This window comes from Peromyscus californicus, unplaced genomic scaffold, assembly GCF_007827085.1.
Source record: "Peromyscus californicus insignis strain IS unplaced genomic scaffold, ASM782708v3 Scaffold_24__1_contigs__length_46423439, whole genome shotgun sequence".
In the NCBI taxonomy this organism is placed as follows: domain Eukaryota; kingdom Metazoa; phylum Chordata; class Mammalia; order Rodentia; family Cricetidae; genus Peromyscus; species Peromyscus californicus.
Window position 1 is genome coordinate 33,601,766 of NW_026294535.1, and position 24,167 is coordinate 33,625,932.

Consider the following 24,167-nt stretch of genomic DNA (forward strand, 5'->3'; position numbering starts at 1 on the left):
TGCAGAAGCATCTTTTTATGAGGACAGTGCTCCAAACCAGAACCCAAGTCTTTTAATCAAAGGCTCTTTGCCGACACACACCATAAAAACTCACTTTCAGTTTTCTCCAGTGTTCCCTTGCCTCAAAGCAGGGAAACAAAGGCTTGATTTCACTCAACGAATGACTAGTGCCTGACTGCAGAGCTGTCAAAGCTGGTTTATCACTGAGTCTTACGGTCTCCAAGGACTTAAACTCCTGAGGTGATAGGGAGCAAAGGGCTGAATACAGATCTGTACAGGAAGCTAACAGTTTATCTCTACAGGAACTTTATTCAGTATTTAACATTACTTCACACTTCAAACTGGAGTCACTCTCAAATGAAATAAAACAAGTTTCATTTAAACTTAATTTAAAATGCTATTCTTTTTTTAAATCAGTACAATAACACTATCTTTAAAATTCACCTTCTTTGAAAGCGCAGAAGAAATAGGAATGTTACATTTCCACTACCTTTTGAGCATCCCTACATAATTATATAAATGATGTTAGTGTTAAATAAGTAAGGAAACAGAATCTGATGATGTAAGGACAGCAAATCAGTGACAAATTAAACAGGATCTGGGTCATCAGACATTCCTAGACTTCATTTATATTTCTTCTATAACTTATCCAATGTTGTCTACGTTTCTCTAACACTCTATTATACAAAATATAATCCCAAACTTACATTTCATTCTTTCAGGAGTATATATAAAAATAATACTTTATGAACTACTGCCTTTGAACTCAGCCATAAAATCATACATTATATATCAAATAATCCTAAATGTTGGCATATATGTCAGAAAATTTGTTCTGGTACTAAATATACATTATAAACATTTTTCACAATTATTTCAACTGTCAATTCCATTGTGTAATTTTTAAATTTTTCAGGAGGTGTATCCATTGTAATTGGCTAGTTCCAATTAAATACTACATTAAAACAGTTCAATGTGGTCATACGACAAAGAGAGAAAGGGGAGGGAAAAAGTTCTTACCTGGTAGTTTCTTTTCTCAGATAATGTATGTCCATCAGTCCTCACCATAGAGTCGTGTCCTTTCCTCACAGTACTGGAGGCAATCAAATAGAACTGTCACTCAAGGGTCGTGTCACAGGAAGGACCGCCCACCAGTTCTCCCTCTAGAGTGGAATTATCCAAAAGCCATCAAAATTACTAACATGGAAATACATACAACATTAGCAAAAACATTCAACATGACATATAAAATGCAGAGAACCAAATAAAAAAGTAGCTGTCTTACACTCTACCCCACCTTTCTCTCGGGTATTCAAGGAGGCACTAGACTCTGGAGTAGAGATTGTCTAATATGAAAACTTCCCCTCACACTACTCCCACCATGTCAGTTATCAGACATTACACACAAGGAAGACACTTAAAATGAATGAAAACAAAGTTGACCAAAAAAACCCCCAAAAATCTATCCCTAACTTTTTTTTTGGGGGAGGGGGGGGTCCTAAATGGCCTCTGGTTATTCTGAGGATATCCAGTTAACTCAGATTCAGTCATTTAACTAGATGCTCCCACTCCAATGCCTATACTTCAGTACTGGGAATGTAAGGATTTTATACAATGATTCATGTCACTCACAAAGCTTATTTTCACACTGTGAGATGTAAACACATCATAGTTTTAAGATCATTGTTAGATTAAAAACCCAATCCCATGTTCTTTCATGGGATTGGGTTTTTAATCTAACAATGATCCAATTTCATGCACACTGCAGTAGAATTCACTTTTTGGCATTACAGAGGGGGTTAATGATACTCATTTCTTAACCTGGGTAAAAAAGCATAAAATAAATATACACTCTGCATGTCAGATTTTAAAAAACAAATCGAAACTGAGATAAGAATTACCATAAATGTTATTTCAAAAATATATAATAAAATTCAAAGTTCAAAGATTCAAAAGTAGTTCTACAAAGAATGTATATGATACACTTTCAAGACAAATAGCTTTAGTAGTACAAAAAATTTACTCTTAGAAAGTAGTATATATAACCACTGAACTAATAATGTTGCTCTCCATTATAATTTTGCATTCAAATTTAAAACAACTGATTTTGACTATCATATAAAATGTACATTAGGACAAGATACTACAAGCATCTCATCTACAATCCGTAAGTAAGGTGAGGACTGGGGAGATGATGGTTCAGTGGGTAAGGTGCCTGCCTTGCAAGCTTGAGGACCTCAGTTTCCACCCCCAGATCCAGCCTTGGGTGGCGGAGGGCAGACAGGCAGATCCCTGAAGCTCACTGGCCTGCCAACCAGCATACCCCAATCAGTGAGCTTCAGACTCAGTGAGAGCGATTTCCACGGGGGAAACTTCATGTGGCTCCTGAAGACACCTCCCACATCTGCACACCAAATATACTGTACACATACACTAGCACTACACATAAGCTCTTCAAATTTCTACATAAATTATATACATGCATATACATATGTCTGTGTATGGGTCTGTGTTCATGGGAACCGTGCCAAGAGGCTAGATGAGGGTGTCAGGTCCCTTGGAGCTTGAATTACAGGTAGTTGTGTGGCTTGTGACATGGGTGCTAGGAACCAAACCCAAGTCCTCTGAAAGAGTGCTAAGCACTTATAACCAATGAGCCATGTCCCAAGCTCCAGAATTTAAAAACAAAAACCCAAACCAGTATTATTACACAGGTCAAATACAAAGGTTTACAAATATGTATCCATTACCTCTAAAACACAATCTGTTAAGATAATTTTTAAATGAAAAACTAACATTATTAAACAACATTCTATAAAGAATCAATATAATAAAGTCCGTCTCCTAGCTCCTACTACATACACTAAAACAATTATGAAGTGGCTTTACTCAGTTTTGACCATCATACATGGTATGTGTTGGACGGAAATACTTTAAGATAACCAACTCTAAGCAAAAGTGTAAATACTAATTAGAAACTTTTTATGTGCTTTTAGAATAAAGAATGTCTCTCAAAAATAAGGATTTTAAAAATCATTATATAGTTACTGCTATAAATGTAGTCATCATTTAAACTGTTTGCATTTATTATTTAATTTATGCCACACGAGACTGAACACAGAGCCTTGCAAATGCTGGGTAAGGGCTATATTATAGTGCTATATTCCTGAGTCAGGAATTACAGTATTTTAAAGGAAAAATTACCAAGCAAACTGGATGTCCCATTAGGTTTGGCTGTCACCAAAGTAAATAAATATATAAGTAAATAAGCACATGGTATAGTTCCTAAATGGTAATCTTGTTTTAATATTAGCGTATAATAGTATTAATAAAGTTTTAAGATAGGATCCATCTTAATGTATTCATGCTAACTGAATCCAGTGGGCAATAGTCTAAAATTTGAGTGACTATATTTTATAGAAGAATGCGTTCCTCCTTCAATATATTTTGTGTAAAATTCCATATAGTACACTTTCACATTATATAAATTTCATCAAACGATATATTTAAAATCTAAAATTAATAAGGTAATTTTTAATACCTTAATGCCACATAACTTTAACAGCACATCCTACTTATACAAAAAAAGACAATTAGGAATAAAATTTTATGTGCTAAGTAATACTTTCATAATAAAAATTAACATTCCATAAGTAAATTTTAAAAGAATCTTAGTATGACAGATCTTAGTATGAAGGGGATTTTTATTTACTCTTTGCTTTCTTCTATATTTCAAGATTCTAACCAGGACAGGAACTAATATTCTATATTAAAGGAGCATTGTCTCTTTTTAATAAAAAGGAGAAAAACTTAAAGGTACTTTTTATATTCTTCTGAGCAAGTATGAAAGATGAGCATCTGTCACCACTGTCTTCCCTCTGTGTTGTATTAAATAAGACAATGAACGGTGCAGTGTGGTGATAATTCACATGGGGGGAATGCAATGAGGTGTGATAAATGAAGGAGGCCATTATGTCTATGTACCTAAGATTGTCTGGGGAAAGGAGAAAACGAGCAACCAGGAACAGGAATGTCATTTCCCCAAAACAGGTTTATACACTGTTTTCCCAAAGTCCTACAAATAGTTAAGTCATAATAGTATGTATTTCACAAATGACAATGAAATTTTCTCTTAAGCAGAGATATCTTCCATGAAAAAAAGACTAGCTTTATTCATCCACTTTAAACCAAACCAAATATACAAAATAGTAGTTTTGATATATAAACACCAGTCATTTCGGGTATTAAGAAAACAGAACTAATGAAATGAGCTCTCCGGTGCTCCCTGATCACTGTAGGAAGGGCTTTGCGGCTGATAGGAAAGGCAAAATGGAAGCCAATCAGAGTTCAAGGTTCTTAACAGTCCAAACAAGTTCCAAGTCAGAAAGAGGAAACAAGGTAACTAGGATCTACAGACCAAATAGACAGAAGGCTGCAGAAATGAAGAACTCCAAGGACCTGAACAGAGGATTCCTATTAAGGCTTAAGCTGAGTAATGATTTGTATCAGAATGTGAAAAAGCTATTGTCTACAGAAGTCTTCTGAAAACTTAGAGGCAGTTGAAACAATCCTCAAAGCTCATGCTTATGCACCCAGAGCAGAAGATAATGAAGGAGAGTCTCAGCTAGCAAATCAAATAAGCTTTAGAAAAAGACTGGAGAGACATAAGAAAGCCGTAAAACCAAGCTCAGAAAAGATTAGCCCAATTCTAAGTAACACAACGTCACCTCAAACAGTCCCAACAATACATAACCCAACCCAATGAACTGGCATAAAAGAACCCAACAGTAAGTAGATGACACTTACCAAAAAGCAGGAACACACTAACTCATAGTAAGTTGAAATAGAGCAAAGGAAAGGAAATACAGCAATCAGACAAATGGTGGAATTATTAGGCAAAGATGTTAAAGCAAGTAGCATTAACTATATTCTAGACTTTCAAATACACATGTCAACGCAAGGTCTGCCTGGAACTAGGACAAAATCCCTGACAGATACTTCAGTCTCAAAGGTTTCAGTCCAGTAGGACTGATAAGCAATGCTAAAGCAGATGTCTAACTCTTAGGAGCCAAGAAGTAGAATAAAGAAGGGGCCAGAGTAAGACACACACTTGGAAGACTGGCCCCCAGTGACGACTACTACTTCCTCCAAATAGTTTCCTCCTCCTCTTACTATTTTTGAATCTAACAGTGGATTAGATGATTATGAAGGACTGTCACAAGCTGATCATCTCAGGAAATGATTTCATAGTGGTCCTCAAAGATAGGAGGAAGATATACTTTACCAACCTTCTAGGCATCTCAATCAGTCAAGGTGACCATCAAAATTAAATATCAAATAAGGTTTGTCAGCACAAACAAATTTCTTTATGGTTACAATTTCTGTCTCTTTGCTTGGATAGCCTGGTAACAGATTATCATAAAATGATAAAAAAATAAAAAACACTAAAAAGTGAGTACACAAAACTGATAAAATCTAAGCTAGGTCAGTAGACCAGTTATGACAATTTCTGATATCAATAGTTGACTACAATTATGTAAGAACACACCCTTGGGGAAAGCTAGAATATAAATATATGGAACATCACTGAGTTCATGATCAAAATTTGTATTTTTAAGGATCAGCATGATCTTCTAAAAAGACAAATGTAAAGAAAAATACAATTGGATAAACAGTAGATTATATGCAGCAAAAGAGAAGTTTAATGAACTTGAAGACAGGAAAAGATCCCAAATGAAGACGGGTGAGAAAAGGCACTGGGAAGACAAGAACTGAAGGGACGGTACACTGTGTGCACTGTGAATTATCGTCAGTTAAGTCAGTGAACTCTGATGCTGTATCAGAAGGCGAACATTAATTTAACTACTGCTGCAGGAAGAGTAAGAAAGACAATGCCGCATTTTCTAATTTTGAAATGGAAAACATAAACTCACAGAGTCACGTTCAAAATCTTCCAAGTAGAATAACAGTAAAATTACCACAATATTTCTGAATAAAATTGCAGAGAAAGTGTTAGAAGACTTTTAAAGGGTGGGGAGCTGGCTAATGAATAACTTCTCATCAAGAACACTTTCCTTCCAACGCCACACTCATTGCTTTACTGCAGCCCGAACTCCAATAGGCATTTCCTGGAAACCCGCAGGCCCCTTCAGCCAACCAAGCAGCTAGGCTAACTGCAGATCTTCACCTCTCCCTCCACTCCTCCATTCTCATCCCAGCTCTGTAGGAGACTTGCTGTGGCCTCTCCTCATCCTCTGCGCTCTGTAGCTGAGAGTTTTTCTGTGTTCCCACAGCCATTCAGACCCAAGTAAACACACAGAGGTTTATATTAATTAAAACTGCTCGGCCATTAGCTCAGGCCTACCACTGACTAGCTCTTACACTTAAACTCAGTCCATTTCTGTTAATCTATATGTCGCCATGTGTTCTGTGGCTTTACCTGTGTGCCATTACATGCTGCTCCCTGGACGGTGGACTGTCGTCTCCTGACTCAGCCTTCCTTTTTTTTTTTAAACTGCTCAGCCCAGCTACAGTCCTCATTCCCAGGGAACTAAGCAGATCCTGATGGAACACCTTGTTTTCCTCCCTTCTGTGACCCTCTCAACCCTAGTCCATTCCCATTTTTAAGTGTCAGCTCCCAATACCTAGAAGCACATTACCAGTGACCACACCTAGCAGCATCTCATAAAAATACCTGGAAACAACACACAGCCAACACATTCTCCTAAGAACCGGAGAGGGCAACAGAAACCATCCACTAGACAAAGACAAGACCAGATATTAGTACCTAGAATTACAATCTTCCCAAACCCAGATACCTAGACACCAATGTAAAAACACAGTCAATAACAGCCAAGACAATATGTCTCCACTAATGCCCAGCACCCCTACCACAGCAGGCCCTGAGTATTCCAACATAGCTGAAGCACAAAAAAAGACCTAAAGGCAACCTTTATGAATATGATAGAGTTCCTTAAGGAGGAAATAAATAAATCCCTTAAAGAAATCTATGAAAACACAAACAGTGAAAGGAAATGAATAAAACAGATTAAGAACCGAAAGTGGAAATCCAGGCATAAAACATCCAGGGTATGTGGGCCACTATGAAAAGACCAAGTCAAAGAACAACAGGAATAAAGGAAAGAGAAGAAACCCAGGTGAAGAGCAGATAAAATATTCTCAAAAGAATCACAGAAGAAAGTTTCTCTAACCTAAAAGAGATATACAAAAGTACAAGCATACAGAACACCAAATAGAGTAGACCAGAAAAGAAAATCCTAAAATAAAAAAACACTAAACTTAACAATGAAAAACTAATAAAAGCTGCAAGGAAAAAAGGTCAAGTAACATACAAAGGCAAACCTATTAGAATTAACACCTGACTTCTCAATGGAGACTCTAAAAGCCAGATGAGCCTAGACAGATGTTCTAAAGACTCTAAAAGACCACTGACACCACCCCACTACTACACCCAGCAAAACTTTCAATTATAAAAGACGGAGACAATAAAGACATTCCATGACAAAAACAAATTTAAGCAAATCTGGCCCTACAAATGTAGTAGAAGAAAAATTACAACCTAAGGAGATTAACCACCTCCAAGAAAAACCAGGAAATAAATCATCACAGACAAATGAAAATCAAGAGGGAAAATGTACTCATGAACACACCACCACCACCACTTCAACAACAACAACAACAAAAAACAAACAGGAATCAACAATCACTGATCTCTCTCAACATCAGTTCTCTCAATTCTCCAAAATAAAGGGCACACACTAACAAAACAGAAGTAAACACAATTCATTCATTCCTCTGCTGCATTCAAGAAACACACCGTAACATCAACGACAGACATCATCTCAGAGTAAAAGGTTGGAAAAAGATATTCCAAGCAAATGGACCTAAGAAGCAAACTGGTATAGCCATTTAACCATCTGACAAAACTAATCAAAAGAGATACATAAGAAAGGACACTTACAAACTCATCAAAGGAAAAATCTGCCAAGAGAACACTGCAAATGTGAACACCTATGCACCAAACACATAGGCAACAAGTTCATAAAAGAAACATTACTACAGTTTAAATCACATATTGACCTTTACACACAGACAGCAGGGCATCTCAATACCCCGCTCTCACTAACAGACAGGTCAATCTAGACAAAAATTAACAGAAATGCTGGAGCTAACTGACATCATAAACCAAATGGACCTAACATACTTACAGAACATTTCACACAAATACAAAAGAATATAGTTTCTTTCTCAGCACCTCAGGGAACTTTCTCCAAAATTCACTGCACAAGATTCAATAGATACAAGAATAATAAAATAACTCCCTGCATCCTATTTGACCACCACAGACTAAAGCTGGAAATCAACAACTGAAACAATAGAAAGCTTACAAACTCATGGAAACTAAATAACTCACTACTGAATAAAAAATGGGTCAATAAAGAAATTAGAGACTTTCTAGAATTGAATGAAAATGAATAAACAAAATACCCAAGCTTATGGAACACTATGAAGGCAGTTCTAAGAGGCAGATTTATAGCACTAAGTTAGAAGAAAGGAAGGAAGGAGGGAGGGAGGCACGGAAGGAGGAAAGAAAAAACTGCAGAGCTCTCATACTAGTAACTTAACAGCACACCTGAAAGCTCTAGAAAAGAAGAAACCACACTAGAAAGGAGTAGTCAGCAAGAAATAGTCAAATTCAGGGGTGAAATCAATTTATATTAAAAAATACAAAGAATCAATGAAACACATAGCTGATTCTTTGAGAAAATCAAACCCTTATCCAAATTAAGTAAAAGGTAGAGAGTGTATTTAAATTAACGAAATTAGAAATGAAAAGGGGGACTTAACAGACACAAAATAATCCAGACAATCATAAAAAGATACTTTAAAAATGTGTGCTTTTTCCACCAAATTGGAAAATATAAAAGGAATGAATCATTGTCTCAATACACACCATTTTCCAAAGTTAGATCAAAATCAGACTAGCAATGTAAACGTACCTATAACTCCTAGTCAAATAGAAGTAGGCATTAAAAGTCTCCCAACCAAAAACACCCCAGGGCCAGATGGTTTGGGAACAGAATTCTACCAGACTTTCTAACAAGTGTTAACACCAATACTCTTCAAATTATTCAACGAAATGAAAACAGAGGCAACACTGCCCAATTCACTGTACAAGACCACAATCACCCTGATACCCAAACCATATAAAGACCAAACAAAGAAGAGAATTATAGACCAATTTCCTTTATGAACATAGATGCAAAACTGAATAAGACATTTAATTACCCCAATAACATGATATGCTGGAAAAGCAAAAATGAAAAGTTAAATCAATTTTTCTTCTCTGGCCTTAATTCACAAAATTGTTTAAAAAAAAAAAAGTGACTCAGAAAAATGGACAATTATAGATGACTTTCCCAATACTACTTTTTCTACAACTACAGTGCTAATAATATTTCTAATAATGTCTAAATATTTTGAAGTTTGGAAGTAGTATCTAAAATATCTGTAATTTAGTCATCCCTATACACTCAAAAGTTAAAAGTATGCATTTAATGAGGCTAAATAGTTGAACCAGTTGGCTAAGGTTGGTTTTGTTATTGTTTGTTTGTTTAGCCCAAGGAAGGTATATTCTGGGTTGGCTAATTAGAACCAACTAAAAAATCTGACCAGTTTCACCAAAACCAAATAAAAGTCAAAGTAAATGCATTTAGCCAAACAAAACCTAGGTAACTGTATTCTAAATGCTCAGCTTTATACTGACAGATAGAGTAGCTCTCATCCCTCACTAAAGAAGCTTCTTTTCCCAGAATACAGAAAGCCTAACAGAAAGCTACAACTAATCAAAGGCTGAAAACAACTGACAGTGGGCTGTCCAGAGGCAACAGATATAGTTAGATAGATTTACAGCGTATGCAAGTCTCACACCTAAGGCTAAGAAAACAAAACGAGGGAGAGGGTCGTAAGAGCCAGAGGACTAGGAATTCTGCTGCAAGACTGTATCTTCCAGCTATGACAGGAAAGGTACACCCTTGAAATCTCCAAGATAGGCTGCTTAAAGACTGAGCGATGACACCACCACAGAGGGGGGGAAACTGCACAGAGCCCCACCCAGAGATCAGAGCTAAAGGCAATTAAAAACCTAAAGTTTGTGAAAGTATACTTTTCCTTAACAGGCCCCCAAAATGATTAAACTACAAGCACAAAAAAATGTTTGTGTGCCAGGCATAGTGACACAGGCCTCACATCCAACACTCAGGAAAATGGGACAAGAAGACAGAACCAAGGCAGCCATGCTGGACAAAAAGTGAGTTCAAGGGCCAGCTTTCACTCCGTTCTGTGCCAAGAACCTGAGAAAAACAACCTGAAGGAGAAAAGGGTTGTCTAGCTCACAGTTCCAGGCTGCAGTTCATCTCTGCAGGGAAGTCACAGTGGTTGAGGCTTGAGAGAATGGTCACATTCCATCTATAGTCAAGAGTAGGGTGAACTCTAAGCCATGCATGCTAGTGCTCAACTCTTTCTGATGCTTTATTGCTGTTTGGGAGTTTTCCAACACAGGGTTTCTCTGTGTAACAGTCCTGGCTGTCCTGGAACTCACAAAGATCCACCTGCCTCTGTCTCCCAAGTGCTGGGATTAAAGACATGCACCATCATCACCACCACCACCACCCAGCTGCTTTCTATTCTTATACAGTCCAAAATGACTGCCCAGGGGAAGGTGCCACCCACAGTGGGTGGGTCTCCCACCTCAATTAATGTAATAATTAAAACATGAGTGTGCTCAGAGGAGGCTAGAGAAATGGCCCAGTGGGTAAAAGCATTGGCTGCTCTTCCAGAGGACTCTAGTTGGATTCCCCGCACCCACATAGCACTTCACAAACATGCTCAGAGGCCCATCTCCCAGGTGACTCTAAATTTTGTCAAGATGACAGTTAAAACTAACCATAAACAGTTACCTTGGGGTATATATCAAGAACCTTGTCTCAAAAAGCCAAGTTTCCTTGCTGTCACTAATTTATAGTTTGATCACATGAATAAATGTTTTCAAAACCTGAGTTGATAACTACTAGTATATACAAAAAACACCAGAGACAAAAAGAAACTTCTGAATTTTAGTAGGAGCATATTACAATTAGTCTTGCAAAAATGCCAAATTAACTAAAAATATTTTCTGAATATTTTAATAATTCAGATTTCAAAGGTCAAGTATTAACATGTAAAATGGAAGGCTTCTTTTACTGACATAGAAAAACAAAAGCAACCAATAATATTCCCTTTAAATCAATTTATTCTCTGGTCATCATAATTTAATGTTTTGTAACTTTAGTTTTTGTATCTCTAAGTGGCAGCTTTCTGATATACTTCTTTTAATCTGACCATACATAATTCTATCACAAATATTTTAAGAATTTTGGTCACCCAACACCCAGATTTATCTGTTTAACAGGCTCAGCAATGAAAGAGACTCAAACTGTCTGTGACTAATGGTCATATAAAATGTAATACAACAAAGAGGTCCTACTGAACTTAAATGACAAATGCCAACACTTTCTGAACCACATGCTTGCAAATGGAATGAAATGGAATGGAATGGAAGACAGGGGAAGAGAGAGGATCTTCTGTAGTCTCCCTACTACTTAAAGCTGCTTTAAGTTTAAAGAAACTGCACAACCTGGCGTTATTCAATTGCCTCATAATATACAGACAAAGGCATGTGCTTTGTTCCAGGCAAAAGTGAAGTAGATGAAAACTAAAGAGAACTGTGTAGATATTCTCACAACTAGGGGATCAATTCAAAGAAAAGCAACTGTTGGAAGTAAACAGCCTGATTATTAATCTCTATATTTAACAGCACAGAAGTCATTTGAGGGTTACTTCACAACAACAGCTTTAGTCCGACAACAGAAATAAACTAGCACTACAGAGTAATTGCACAAGAGAGTAGAAACAGAGTAACTAGAGATAAAATACAGACATCTTTTACAAAGCGTTAGGTCATAAATGCGAGCAAAATAAGGAATGGCCAAAAGACTGTCTGAAGTGGAGTTTGTAAGACACAAAAAAAGTGGTACTCTGAATGAGAATGTTCCCCACAGGCTCATATATGTGCTCACTTGGTCCCCAGTAGGCGGCACTGTTTGTGGTGATTTCAGAGGTGTGCCTCGTTGGAGGAAGTCAGTCACTGGAGCCAGACTTTGAGAGTTTAAAGACCAGAATCATTTCCAGTTCACTCTCTGCTTGGTGCTTACAACAAAGGATGTATGCTCTGAATGAGCATCCTGCTCTAGCCACCCTGTTTCCAATCCATGATGGACTCTTGTCCCTTGGTCATGGTGTTCTATCACAACAGAAAAGTAATCTTGGAAAACGCTGATAAGATAGATTCCAAGTGATTTTTAGTAAATGTGGGTACAATGTCTAAGAGACTGGACTTAGACACAGGCTATGTTGCTGCAAGAAAGTTATTAAGTAGGGTAGATTTAAATAAGGAGACATTTATTGGAAGTATAAAGCAAATCCCCAGGCATTCTGTTTTTCTACTAAACTACAAAACAATGCCATCAGCTCAAAGAAGGGATATGAAAGGAGATGTCAGAGATTTTGTTTGTTTTTTGTTTTTTTGTTTTTCGAGACAGGGTTTCTCTGTGTAGCTTTGCGCATTTCCTGGAACTCACTCTGTGGCCCAGTCTGGCCTCGAACTCACAGAGATCCGCCTGCCTCTGCCTCCCGAGTGCTGGGATTAAAGGCGTGTGCCACCACCACCCAGCCGAGATGTCAGAGATTTAAGGCAGGACGAAAGATGTGAAATAATTGTGACAGTGAAGAGATAGGAGGAACTAAAATATACCTAGGTGTCAGGCAGTAAGTACTAAGGAGCCGCTGAGGCTGGCATTCTTCCGACCCCAGCAGATGCGGGGATGAAGAGCAGTGCAGGCAGAAGTGTAACGAGCACGAGAGGAAAGAGGATGGAGAGTACAGGAGTGATGATGATATGTGGAAGAAGAAGAAAGGAAGGGTGAGGGAGGAGCAGGAGAGACAGCAGCGTCATCCTTGTCCCAACCTTCCCGTCAGCTGTCAACTTAGGGTCATTGCACTTGCTGCTGTGTTCCAACGACCTCACCTCAGTGCTTCAGTGCCAGGCACCTTTACAACACTGACATTTCCCTTTAGCTGTCTGTCTTCACAAAGGCCTTCACTGACCACCCACCTGTCTGGATTCTGTTCACATTCGTTTGTCTCTCAACCCTTATTATCCAAGTCCTTAGAAGAGGCTTGTAGCTGGAAGATTTCCTGTGTCCCACCTGGCCGGCAGTTCGGGACAAATCTCTCACCCATAGTCTCACAGCCTTTTACAAAATTATCACACAGAGGCTTATATTAATTGTAACTGCTTGGCCATTAGCTCAGGCTTACTACTGACTAGCTCTTATACTGAAATTAACCCATAATTCTTATCTATGTTTAGCCACATGGCTTACTTAGTACCTTTTCTCAGTTCTGTCTTGTCATCTTGCTTTCTTCTCTGTGCCTGGCTGGCAACCCCTGACTCAGCCTTTCTCTTCCCAGAATTCTCCTCTCTGCTTGCCCTGCCTATACTTCCTGCCTGGCTACTGGCCAATCAGCTTTTTATTCGTCAACCAAATCAGAGCAATGCATATTCACAGCATATAGAACGACATCCCACAGCACTTCCCCTTTTCTGTCTAATCAAAAAGGAAGGTTTTAACTTTAACACAGTAAAATTACATATAACAAAACAGTTATCAAGTAAGAATTATAGTTACAATATCTAGTCTAATTGTATTGGCAAAATTAAAGAAAATGTTCTATCTTATATTTGTGAGTCTAAAGTATTATATCTAATTTATCTTTTATCATAACCAAGGAAAATTATAACTATCTGGTCTCCAACTACATCAAAGACTCTAGAAGGATATAACATTATCTAAGTAAACAGGAAATGGATTGTAAGCAACTTCTAAAATTCTGGAAATGACAGAGACAGCTGCCTGCCTGGACAGTCATCCAAAGTTCCTCTGCAACACTGGGGCATCCTTCTTCAGCCCACAGGCCTGGAACCTCTTAGTCACTTCTGTCTGTGTCCTGTACAAAGTCGGGCAGTTTCTTCTGCAAAGCAGGAACCCGAAGGACCATCCTGCTTTGCAAAGTTCATGGTCACCTTCCTATGGGTCCTGCATGTCCAGTTTTTACAACATATTATCAGCAGTCCAGGCAAGAGCAGGTTCTTGCCCAAATGGCTACTTTTGCCAAGAAGAAGATAAACTCCATATAGAGTGTCTTCAACGTCCATCTTTCTCTTTGAAGTAAACAGGTGCTGCCAGGAACAGCAGTGTCTCATTGTCCAGGAAAGTTTAAGTTTTTAAAACATTTCAAATGCCATATTCTGTAGGTCTTTGAAGTGTCTGAATATTACCTACCTAATTGAAATATGTCTATGAAACTTAATTAAGATGACTATAAGTTTGACTATCATAAAAGGCTAATTATTAACCTGTACTTCTCAACTATATACAATTTCAAATGAGTTGCACCAACAAAATGCTTCAAACAAGAGTAGAAATATGCATATAGTATAACAAAATTAACTTTAAATTTGTATCAATAAACTAAAATCCATAGCAATATAAAACATTTTTAAACAAGTTGTTGCTCTTTAAAAATAGATTCAATAATCTACCCTCTCATCCTATCATATCTATATCCTCTATTTCTGTATCAGAGGCTTTGTCTAGTATGTTTATACTCTTATTTCAAGTGCCTACAACAGTGACATGTAACATAAAATTTTACTGAATTAATGAACCACAAAATACACTGAATGCTTTACTGACTTCAATTGCATGAAAAAACTTTTAAAATACAAGTCTTTTTTATTTCCCTTGACCTTTTGAAATGACTAGACTTTCTATGAATCACACCTTTTTAAGTTTTCCAAATCCAATTCAATTTAAGAATGAAGATCTTAAAGGTATTAAATAGCAGACTCTTTCCAATTTTGTCAGTATTCTAACAGTTGTCTAACCGTAACACAGCTTCCTGGTTGGCTCCCCAATGTCTCTTTGACCTAGGGAATACTACGGTTGTTCCTATCTTCTAATTTCCCCTTATCATTTAAGAGTAAATAATCAATATAATCCAAAAGAGTGATCCTACCTTCCTTGTCAGTATCTGGCTTATTAAACAAGAGAAAAAGGAGAAATTACATCTTCATTTTACTAACCACCCACTAACTGAAATGTAGTATTTACATAATTGAAAATATAGGTAACAAGCCCATAGTTCTAATAGCTGTCTGCACCTGTGATTTTTGTCACCATTGAATTTTTTTTCAGTAGAAATATCATTCACTTCATTTGCCTCAAACTATCATTTATACCATTATCAGTCTAAACATTACCTTTGTGTTAAAATACTCATGCCACTGAATATGCAATCATTATTTTAAGACCTAGATTCTAATATAATCAGTACTTTCAGAAGCATATTGATTTTGCACATAAGAAGTATTATTTTGAGAAATAGTGTACATGTTTCAACCAAGAGCCATTCATGAAACCAAAAGGTTTACATTCTCTAGATTGGAATAAGAGGGGTGGGGGACACAACATGACACCATCAAAGCACATTTCGTTTGAACATCTAGTTTTAAAGATTTTTTTAAAAAGAAATGATAATTTGGGGGAGTCTTAAACATACAGCTAATTAGTAACAACAGGTAAAATAGAATAAAAAATTCTGGCTGAAAATCCAGACTAAATCATCTTTGAGGTGACCTGGCTATAAGAAAGCAAGAAAGAGAACGCACCGCCCTCTTTAGGAGGAGTAAGGTCTCTAGCCTAGAACTCAGGAGGCAGGCTAGGCTGGCCAGCCAACAAAAACCAGGGATGCACCTGTTTCCAACTTCTCGGCACTGGGATTGCAAGCCTCATCACTATGTCTGGCTTTTCTTACTGTGGATCCTTAAGCACCTCATCAACTGAACCCAAGACATACAGTCTTCTATGTAACTAACAAGAGAGCTTCAAGCTAACTAAAATAGTAACCTTGAAAGTGGAACTAACACATACAACTTTACATCTCATTTTTCAATACTCCTCTCAGTTACAATAGGTCACATAAACAGAAATCAGAAATATTAGAAAAGTGCCCAACACCACCATAAACAAGATAGATTAATATTCAAAGAACACTATAATTACAAAAAAAAATTATTTTTGTGTGTGTGTGCTAAGGATTTTATCAAGACTATGGGCACATCAAGTGTTTCGCCACTCAATTAAACCAACAGCCAAGATCACACGTTCTTTAAAAGAGAAAACCAACTAGTTTATCAGATGTCAGGTGGCTAGTTAGATGTTGGCTACTGGGGATAGTCAGGCTGCCTCCTAAGTAGCAGCTGGTAAACCAAGGATGAACTGCACAACTTTCAGTATAGTCAGAAGTGCTATCTGACTCCTATCTCTGGCCTGAGGAAAAGTGACTTTCTGAACTTCCCCAAAGGTCATCAGATAGCCAAAGCTTTTAAGATTACTTACAGCTGGAGGTTTCCTGATAAAAACAAATCCAAATAGGCCTGTCAATCACATGGACTGAACAAAGTTCACCGGGAAAGTTGTTTATACTAAAGACCTGAGAAAGGGTATGTGGGCTACCTAAAATGTCCTTCGGACAATGATCCCTTTGGCCATGTCCACTCTTACCCTTCAGTGTTTGCTCCCCTTTACTCTAGGTATGTTATGTGTCATCTGCGATTTTTTCCATGGTGATCACAAGGACCAGGAAGCCAAGGTGGGGGAGGAGGGTCCAGAAATTCTGGTCACCCTATTATATATGTCATTTTTTAAATGATATATTTTAAAGAACTGAATTCATATGAAGGATGTCTTCTGATGAATCTACAGCTTTAGTAAACAAATTTACAAAAGCAAAGTGTACATACTGTAACTCCTGGAACAATCTCTAAAAGACCAAACAAAGAAATATACTTAGGGACACAGGGGATAAATCACAATGCAAGACAGAATAAACAGATCAAGAACTAAAAGCACAAAAATTGTGAAATGCAGATAAACTAGGACTTAGTGGAAATGTATAATTTTAAGTGCTTATACTTAAAAGACAGAGCAAGCCCACCACCAAAGATTACATCTCCCAAAACTACTAAGAGGGTAAAAATGAATCCACACCACGTAAAAGGGAAAGGGGGAGGTGTGCACTAAAAAAAAAAATCAGTATGAAGAACATAGTACCAATCTAGAGCTTTAAATTAAAAAAAAAAAAAAAGACTAAAAAAAAAAAAATCAACGCACCTCAGGCAGACTAGTAAGTCAGAACTATCAGCATCAGGAATGCAGAAAACACGAGAGCACTGAGGCCCAGGCATCAAAGCGTAAGAAATACAGCTGAGTACTAAGCCCCCAGGCATCAAACTGATAAGAAATAAAGGGACAACTTTCAGAAATAGAAATTAGATGAATGTAACTTTGTCCTTAAACATCTTTTTAGGCTACCCAAATTCACTCTGATAAAAACCTGAGCAATTCTGCATCTGCTAGAATAAGTTAACTGACTATAAAGAACAGCCACCATCCTAGGCCATGTAGTTTCACTAGTGTGTAATATAGTTAAAGATAAAACATATTCCAGAAAAGAAATCAGTATCTCATTTTTATCACTCTTACACCAAAAGAAAATGCATTAAATGATGATGAAAAATTCAAATACAAATACTCCTATGGATCATATACACAAAAAATTCAACAAAATGTCTGCATATAAAAATTCAACAAAATGCCTAGAAGTTATTCAGAGAAAACAGATTCACTTAATATTTGAATTTGAATTAATGAAAGAAATCATTACTAGAAAAAATCTTAAAAGAAAAAATAGTTCTCTCAGGACTGTTCTAAGGAATGTAGCAAAACAAAACAAACCCAAAACTAGCCACACTTGAGATAATCTACTAACCCTCAATAATACAGTAAGAATCTTAGTATGTACCTTGACTTCCCTCCCACTTTCCCTCCCTCCGCCAGCTGACCGTGAAAGATCTCCTCTAGGTAGAGAGGAGTTAGAGAGAAAGGGCTCACTCTCCTTGTCCTGGGTATAGCATATCCCCAGGAGAGGCAGAACAGAGTTTTCTTCTATCCGGCTCTCCACCATCTTTCAATGGCCTTAACAAATATGATGGCCCTCAACCCATCCCATTCATACTACACAGGTCTTCACATACATAAGCCAAACTGACCAAGGCCTGTATAATGGCCCAGATCCTAGAACATGGCAGTTTCTAGAAACTCCCTCAAAGGAAATCAATTCATCTGGAAAGGAGTGCTGGGGGTGTTGGGAGGGTGTTGGGGTTGGGAGGGGGGGCGTTCAGGCCTACACTACTACACTTAGAAACACAGAGCATGAGGTAACTAAAAGGAACTAGACTAGAATTCTAGGTCAATTGGCTTACCAAAGAAAACTGGCGGAAAGACAGCTAGGAAGAGCCTTCTTGGGTTCAAAATAAACATCAAAGATTAGAAGGGGGGGGGGGGAAAGCCCCTGCAGGGGCACAAACTTTAATCAGACAGTAACAGACAGACAATATATGTGTCCTGAGAACCATCAAATCCAATAGCATAAATTAGCAGCAACTAGTGAAGATGGATACCTGGATGTCATACCAAGACAATCTTCTAAGTGAAAGACACACACTGTTAAAAATACATTGTCATCTTAGGATAACTACACATATGACTCTAAGACTTCATCCTCCAGAGTATGACATCAAATACTTCCCAATGCAAAGCATATAAAAATTCACTGAAACAGCACAGAGAAGTCATGAACCACTGGTGGGCCCAGAAAGAGAGGGGATCAGTGTGTGCAGAGATACTACAATGTATTAAATGTTGGCCCTCCACAAACTAGAACACATAGGGTAGTACACGGCCCACAATATCATAATTAACAGAGACTTCCAAGTAACCAGCAGTTTAGGGGAAACATTAAAGGCTTAAAATTAGGAATGATAACAATATCCCATCAAATAATTATCTTTTAAAAAGATCTTAGCCAGGCCTGGTGGTAGACTTCTGATCCCAGTTTTGGTTTGTATGGAAAAAGATTCCTCATTTTTTTTCTTTTATCAATTATAATATAATTACAACATATTCCCCTTCCCTTTCATCCCTCCAAATATTCCCACATACCTCTCCCTGCTCTTTTAAATGCATGGTCTCTTCTTTCATTAATTCCTACTATGTGCATGTATGTGTATGTATATATTGATACATCTATATTCCTAAATACCAGCTGCTCAGTCTCTATAGTGTTACTCACAGTATGTTTGCAGGGCTGACCATTTGGTATTGGAAACTAATTAGCGTGCTCTTCCTGGAGGAGACCACTGGACTCTCAGCATCCTTAGCTGCCTGCAGTTCTCTGTGCAGGGCTGAGGCCTCATGGGTTTTTCTGCCATCCTCTCTGGCACGTCTACTGTTGTTGTCCTCGTTCAGCTCATGGTTAGGCAGTCATGTTGGTGAGACTTGAAGGGTGGAGCTTCTGACATTACCAGGAGACACAACCCCACAGCAAACTCCTGATCCTCTGGCTCTTAAAATCCTTCCTTCCCCTCCTCTACAATGTTCCCCGAACCTTAGGCAGAATGTTTTTTAGATGTATCCAAAATGACCACTTGTCATTTTGACTGGCTGTGGCTTTCTGCAGTAGTCTCTGTCTATTACAAAGATCAGTCTCCTTGAGGAGGACTCTGATCCCAGTTTTTGGCAATCTCATTCATCAAGCCTTTCTAAACCAGACAGAGTTCAAGGTCAGCCTGGGCAACTGAATGAAATCTTGCTTCAATATAGAAGTAAAAGAAGGCTGGGGATATAGCTCCATAATGGAGTGTATGACCATGTGTGAAACCCTAGGACCAATTCCCATGTTCAATCCCCAGTATCACCAAACAAATAAGTAAACAAATACATAATTAAACATATGACTTTTTAAAAAAGAATAGATGATATAGAGTTGACAAGGAAAATGAATGAAAACTTCACAAAAGGGCATAATGTATACTTGAACTGAGCAAACAAAACCTGAATAAGTATCAAGTAATAATGTAGCCTAGAGAAAAGAGAATTTAACAACTACAGAACTAAAGAACAGGCCGGGCGGTGGTGGCGCACGCCTTTAATCCCAGCACTCGGGAGGCAGAGGCAGGCGGATCTCTGTGAGTTCGAGGCCAGCCTGGTCTCCAAAGCGAGTACCAGGAAAGGCGCAAAGCTACACAGAGAAACCCTGTCTTGAAAAAACAAAAAAACAAAAAAACAAAAAAAAAAAACAGAACTAAAGAACAGAATTAAGAGCTATGAGAAGAACCTCAGGAATGAATGGCACTAAGAGAACTCAGATATGCAGAAAGTGGAGGAACAGAAAAATACTCCAGGAAATGGCTAAAACTTCAAATTTAACAAAAAGCATTAATCTAAAAGTCCAAGCAGCTCAATTAACTACAAGTAGGATAAACAACAAGAGTCATGTTCAGAAGCAAGACAGTAAAATATACTTAAGGAAACAACAAATAGAAATGGTTTAAGATAGAAAAAGACAAGTGGTATGCCACCTACAATGGACAGGAAGATCAGCAATTTCTCACTAGAAACAGGGTGACCAGAAAACTATGGGATGACATATTTAAATTTAGAGCTGTCAATAGGTGTGACAACAGGAGCTCGGGGAGAAAAAGAAACACAACTTTCCTGGAGTTAACTTTTCTTATCTGATTATAATCAAGTTTGTGGAAGTGTGAAAATAATTCCGATAAGATGCATACAGTAAAACCTAGGCAACAAAAAGAAACAGTAATGAGGAATACTGTGATATTTACTAAAGGAATTAGGCTGGTCCACTTCTGTAACCCAGCAACTGTGAGGCTGAAGCAGAACCTCTGAATTTTTAGGCAGCCTATCCTATTCCATCCCATTCCACCCTAAGAAAAGGAAAAGAAAAATACATACAGTAATGGCAACCATAAGAAAACTGGTGGGACTGTATATTATGAAACAAAACAAACTTCTTAAAAAGTTATTATTATTGCCAGGTGTGGTGGCACACATCTTTAATCCTAGCATTCACGAGGCAAACTCTGTGAGTTTGAGGCCAGCCTGATCTACAGAGCGAGTTCCTGGACAGCCAGGGCTACACAGAGAAACCCTGTCTCAGCTAATCTTGAGAAATCTGTTAATTACAATAGATATGTGTGTATATGACTAAGTAAGATGACACCCTCAGAATGAATGAAATGACCAAACAAAAACCAAGAAAGAGCTAACTCAACAGCGGTATTTGGGCAATTGTAATAATCCACTTTAAATAATGGATACAGTAACTTAAGACAACAAGATTAGCATGTCAACAGGAGATTAACAATGACAGGAAACAACCAGATCTGACAAACCTCTACAAACAACGAACAGCAAGACATGTGTTCTTCAGGATAACTACAGAGTGGAGCATAAAGAAGTCTCAAACTGAAAAGGACTGAAATCATCAAGTAGGCTAGACAAATGTAGTGGAATGAAATTAAAATAACAAAAGGAAATTTGCAAAAATTCTACAAGTTTGTGCAAGTTAAACAACACTGGGAAATACTAACTGGAAAAAGGATGAGAGGCCAGAAAACAAAATAGACAATATTTTTGAAGGAATAAAAAACACAAGATACCAATATGTAGATGCTGTAAATGAAGTGGTGCTTGCAGGAAATGTTTTAGTTGTAAATGCCGACATTTTTACAAAGATATCCAAAGGCTGGGGCTATACTAGTTCAGTGGTACAGAACTGGACTAGCATGGGCGTGGGGAGAGGAGGAAAAGAAAGGTAAGGGACAGAGGGAGGGAGAAAAGAGAAGGGAGGAAAGACGAAGGCAAGACAAGAGAGGAGGCACTGATTTCCAATCAATTAACTGCCTAGTGGGAAAAGAACAAATTACACCCAACACAGAGAAAAATAAAAATGATAGGAGAACTAAGGAACAAAGAAATCTTATGGTTGGATATAGGGGAAAATAACCAAAATTAACCAACTTTAAGCTAAACTAACCAAGGAAAAGAAAAAAGAAACAACTGGCATAAAGAAATAGAACATTGTAATAACATAATTACATTAGGAGAAGGATAAAGAAATAACAGGTTCATGCTAACAAACTATGAAACTAGAGGAAATGGACAAATTCCTCAGACATCAAGCTATCAAAACTGACAGAAGAAATAAAACAATTGAAACTAGACCCACAACAAGTAAAGAGACTGCATTAACAATAGAAAACTTGCAACGGGGGAAAAAAGTCCACAACCAAGAGGCTTGAGTGATGAAATTCTCAAACATTTAGAAGAAAAAAATTAGTATCACTTCACAAACTAATCCAAAAACAAAACAACCAACAAACAAAAACACCCAGAACACTTTCTGAATCATTCCAGAGGCCAATATTAACCAGTTAAGACAACCAAAAACATCACAAGAAATGAAATTGCAACTTATCTGAAAAAAAGCTAACACTATCATGATGGAAATGAGACCCAGCAACATAGAGTCTGACCCCAGGGTCTCCGCGGTGGAATGGACTCCTGCAAGCTGTCCTCTAATCTGCAGCGTGTGACCCCAAGGCACGTGTGCCCCCACGCAAACAAACAAATAGTAAGTGTAATGCACGAATTTCAAGTTATGGTTTTAAAAAGAGGCATAGTCAGAAGCATAATCATGATGAAATACTGAATGTTTTCCTTCTAAGAGCAGGACCATGACAAGGCTGTCCACTCTGGCCACTTTGATTCGACACGATACTGAAAATCCTAGATAAACTAGGCAACAAAATGAAATTGTAAGTGTTCAGTCTGGAGGAGGTGATATTGCCTCTGATTATAGACCACACTCCTGGATCTACAGAAAACCCTAAGGCAGGCACTAGATTAATGATTTTACAGCAGTTTCACAGTAGTTTGGATCTTAATAATATTGAACATATCTTATAATGGTTAAAAGAGGAAGTTCAATGAGAGTACAAGGTATATAAATCAATATGTAAGAATTATATTTCCATGTAGCAACAATGGAAAACCCAAAAAAGAAATTAAGAAAGCAACTCCATTTCTCAAGCAAAGAGATGAAAGTACTGACGTTTAATGCACAAAATTTATACTCTGAAAGCTGCAAAAATTATGGAAAAAAAATGAAGAACTATAGAAACAGAAAGTCACTCCATGTTCAAAGATCAGAAGAAAAGCAGCACTATATCTCAATGATCTACAAATTAAACAAAATCATTATTAAATTCCAGCTGGCTTCTTGGCAAAACTAGACATGCTAATCCTAAAAGTCAAATGAAAATTCAAGGGAAATACACTGATCAAAAGAATCTTGAAAAAGAGCAAAGTTGGAAGATTTTCATTTCCTGTTTTCAACCTTGTAGCATGTAATCAAAACATACCAGTGTAAGATTACAATAAAACAGAATAGATGATTAATATAAACCCTCACATTTACATTCAATTCGTTTTAGAAAACTATGCCAAAATAATCTAATGGGGGAAAGAATAATCTTTAAGTGAATACTATTATGCTCTAAACCTTGCACATTTTCACTAACTCGTCCTTTCTCACAACCTATATATAAACAGAAGTGTAGCAACACAAAACCTAGACATTTTAGCATACTTCTGATTTTTTTTTTTAAAGTAGCTCAGTCGTGGAGAAGGGAGTGTATTTACTGTACCAAACAGGAACTTATTCGAAAAGCACTTGAGAGAACAGCTAAAACAGTACTAATGAAATGCAATCCAACATAAGTAAGTGAAACACGGAGTAGTGACATCAATTTAGAAAAGTTAAGCAAAAGTAATCAGACACTAAACTCCATTTTTTTTTTAATCTACAACTCCATTTGTTTGAACCTCTATTAAAAACAAAATCAAAAACAGAAACAAAAACCTAATTCACACCAATGGGAAGCAAATTAGTGATTTCCCGGGCTATGAAATGAATACTGACTAGAATCAATCAACTTAACGGGTGATAGAAATGTTCAGTATTTGAACCCCAGTGATATTTACACAGGTGTGTGTGGGTGT

At 37.4% G+C, this 24,167-nt stretch overlaps 1 protein-coding gene across 6 annotated transcripts in view; it reads right to left on the reverse strand.

Annotated features, from left to right (window-relative positions):
* The window catches only part of Cnot2 (CCR4-NOT transcription complex subunit 2), a 102,150-nt gene that overhangs the window by 63,059 nt on the left and 14,924 nt on the right, over window positions 1-24,167 (reverse strand). For 3 of the 6 annotated variants that reach the window (XM_052753414.1, XM_052753410.1, XM_052753411.1), the window contains exon 2: window positions 1,021-1,163. In XM_052753414.1, the coding sequence (XP_052609374.1) occupies window positions 1,021-1,068 (48 nt within the window). In that variant the 5' untranslated portion in view covers window positions 1,069-1,163. Of the gene's footprint in view, window positions 1-1,020; window positions 1,164-24,167 lie in introns of those variants that run through there. The other 3 variants (XM_052753408.1, XM_052753413.1, XM_052753412.1) reach the window with 2 other exon arrangements.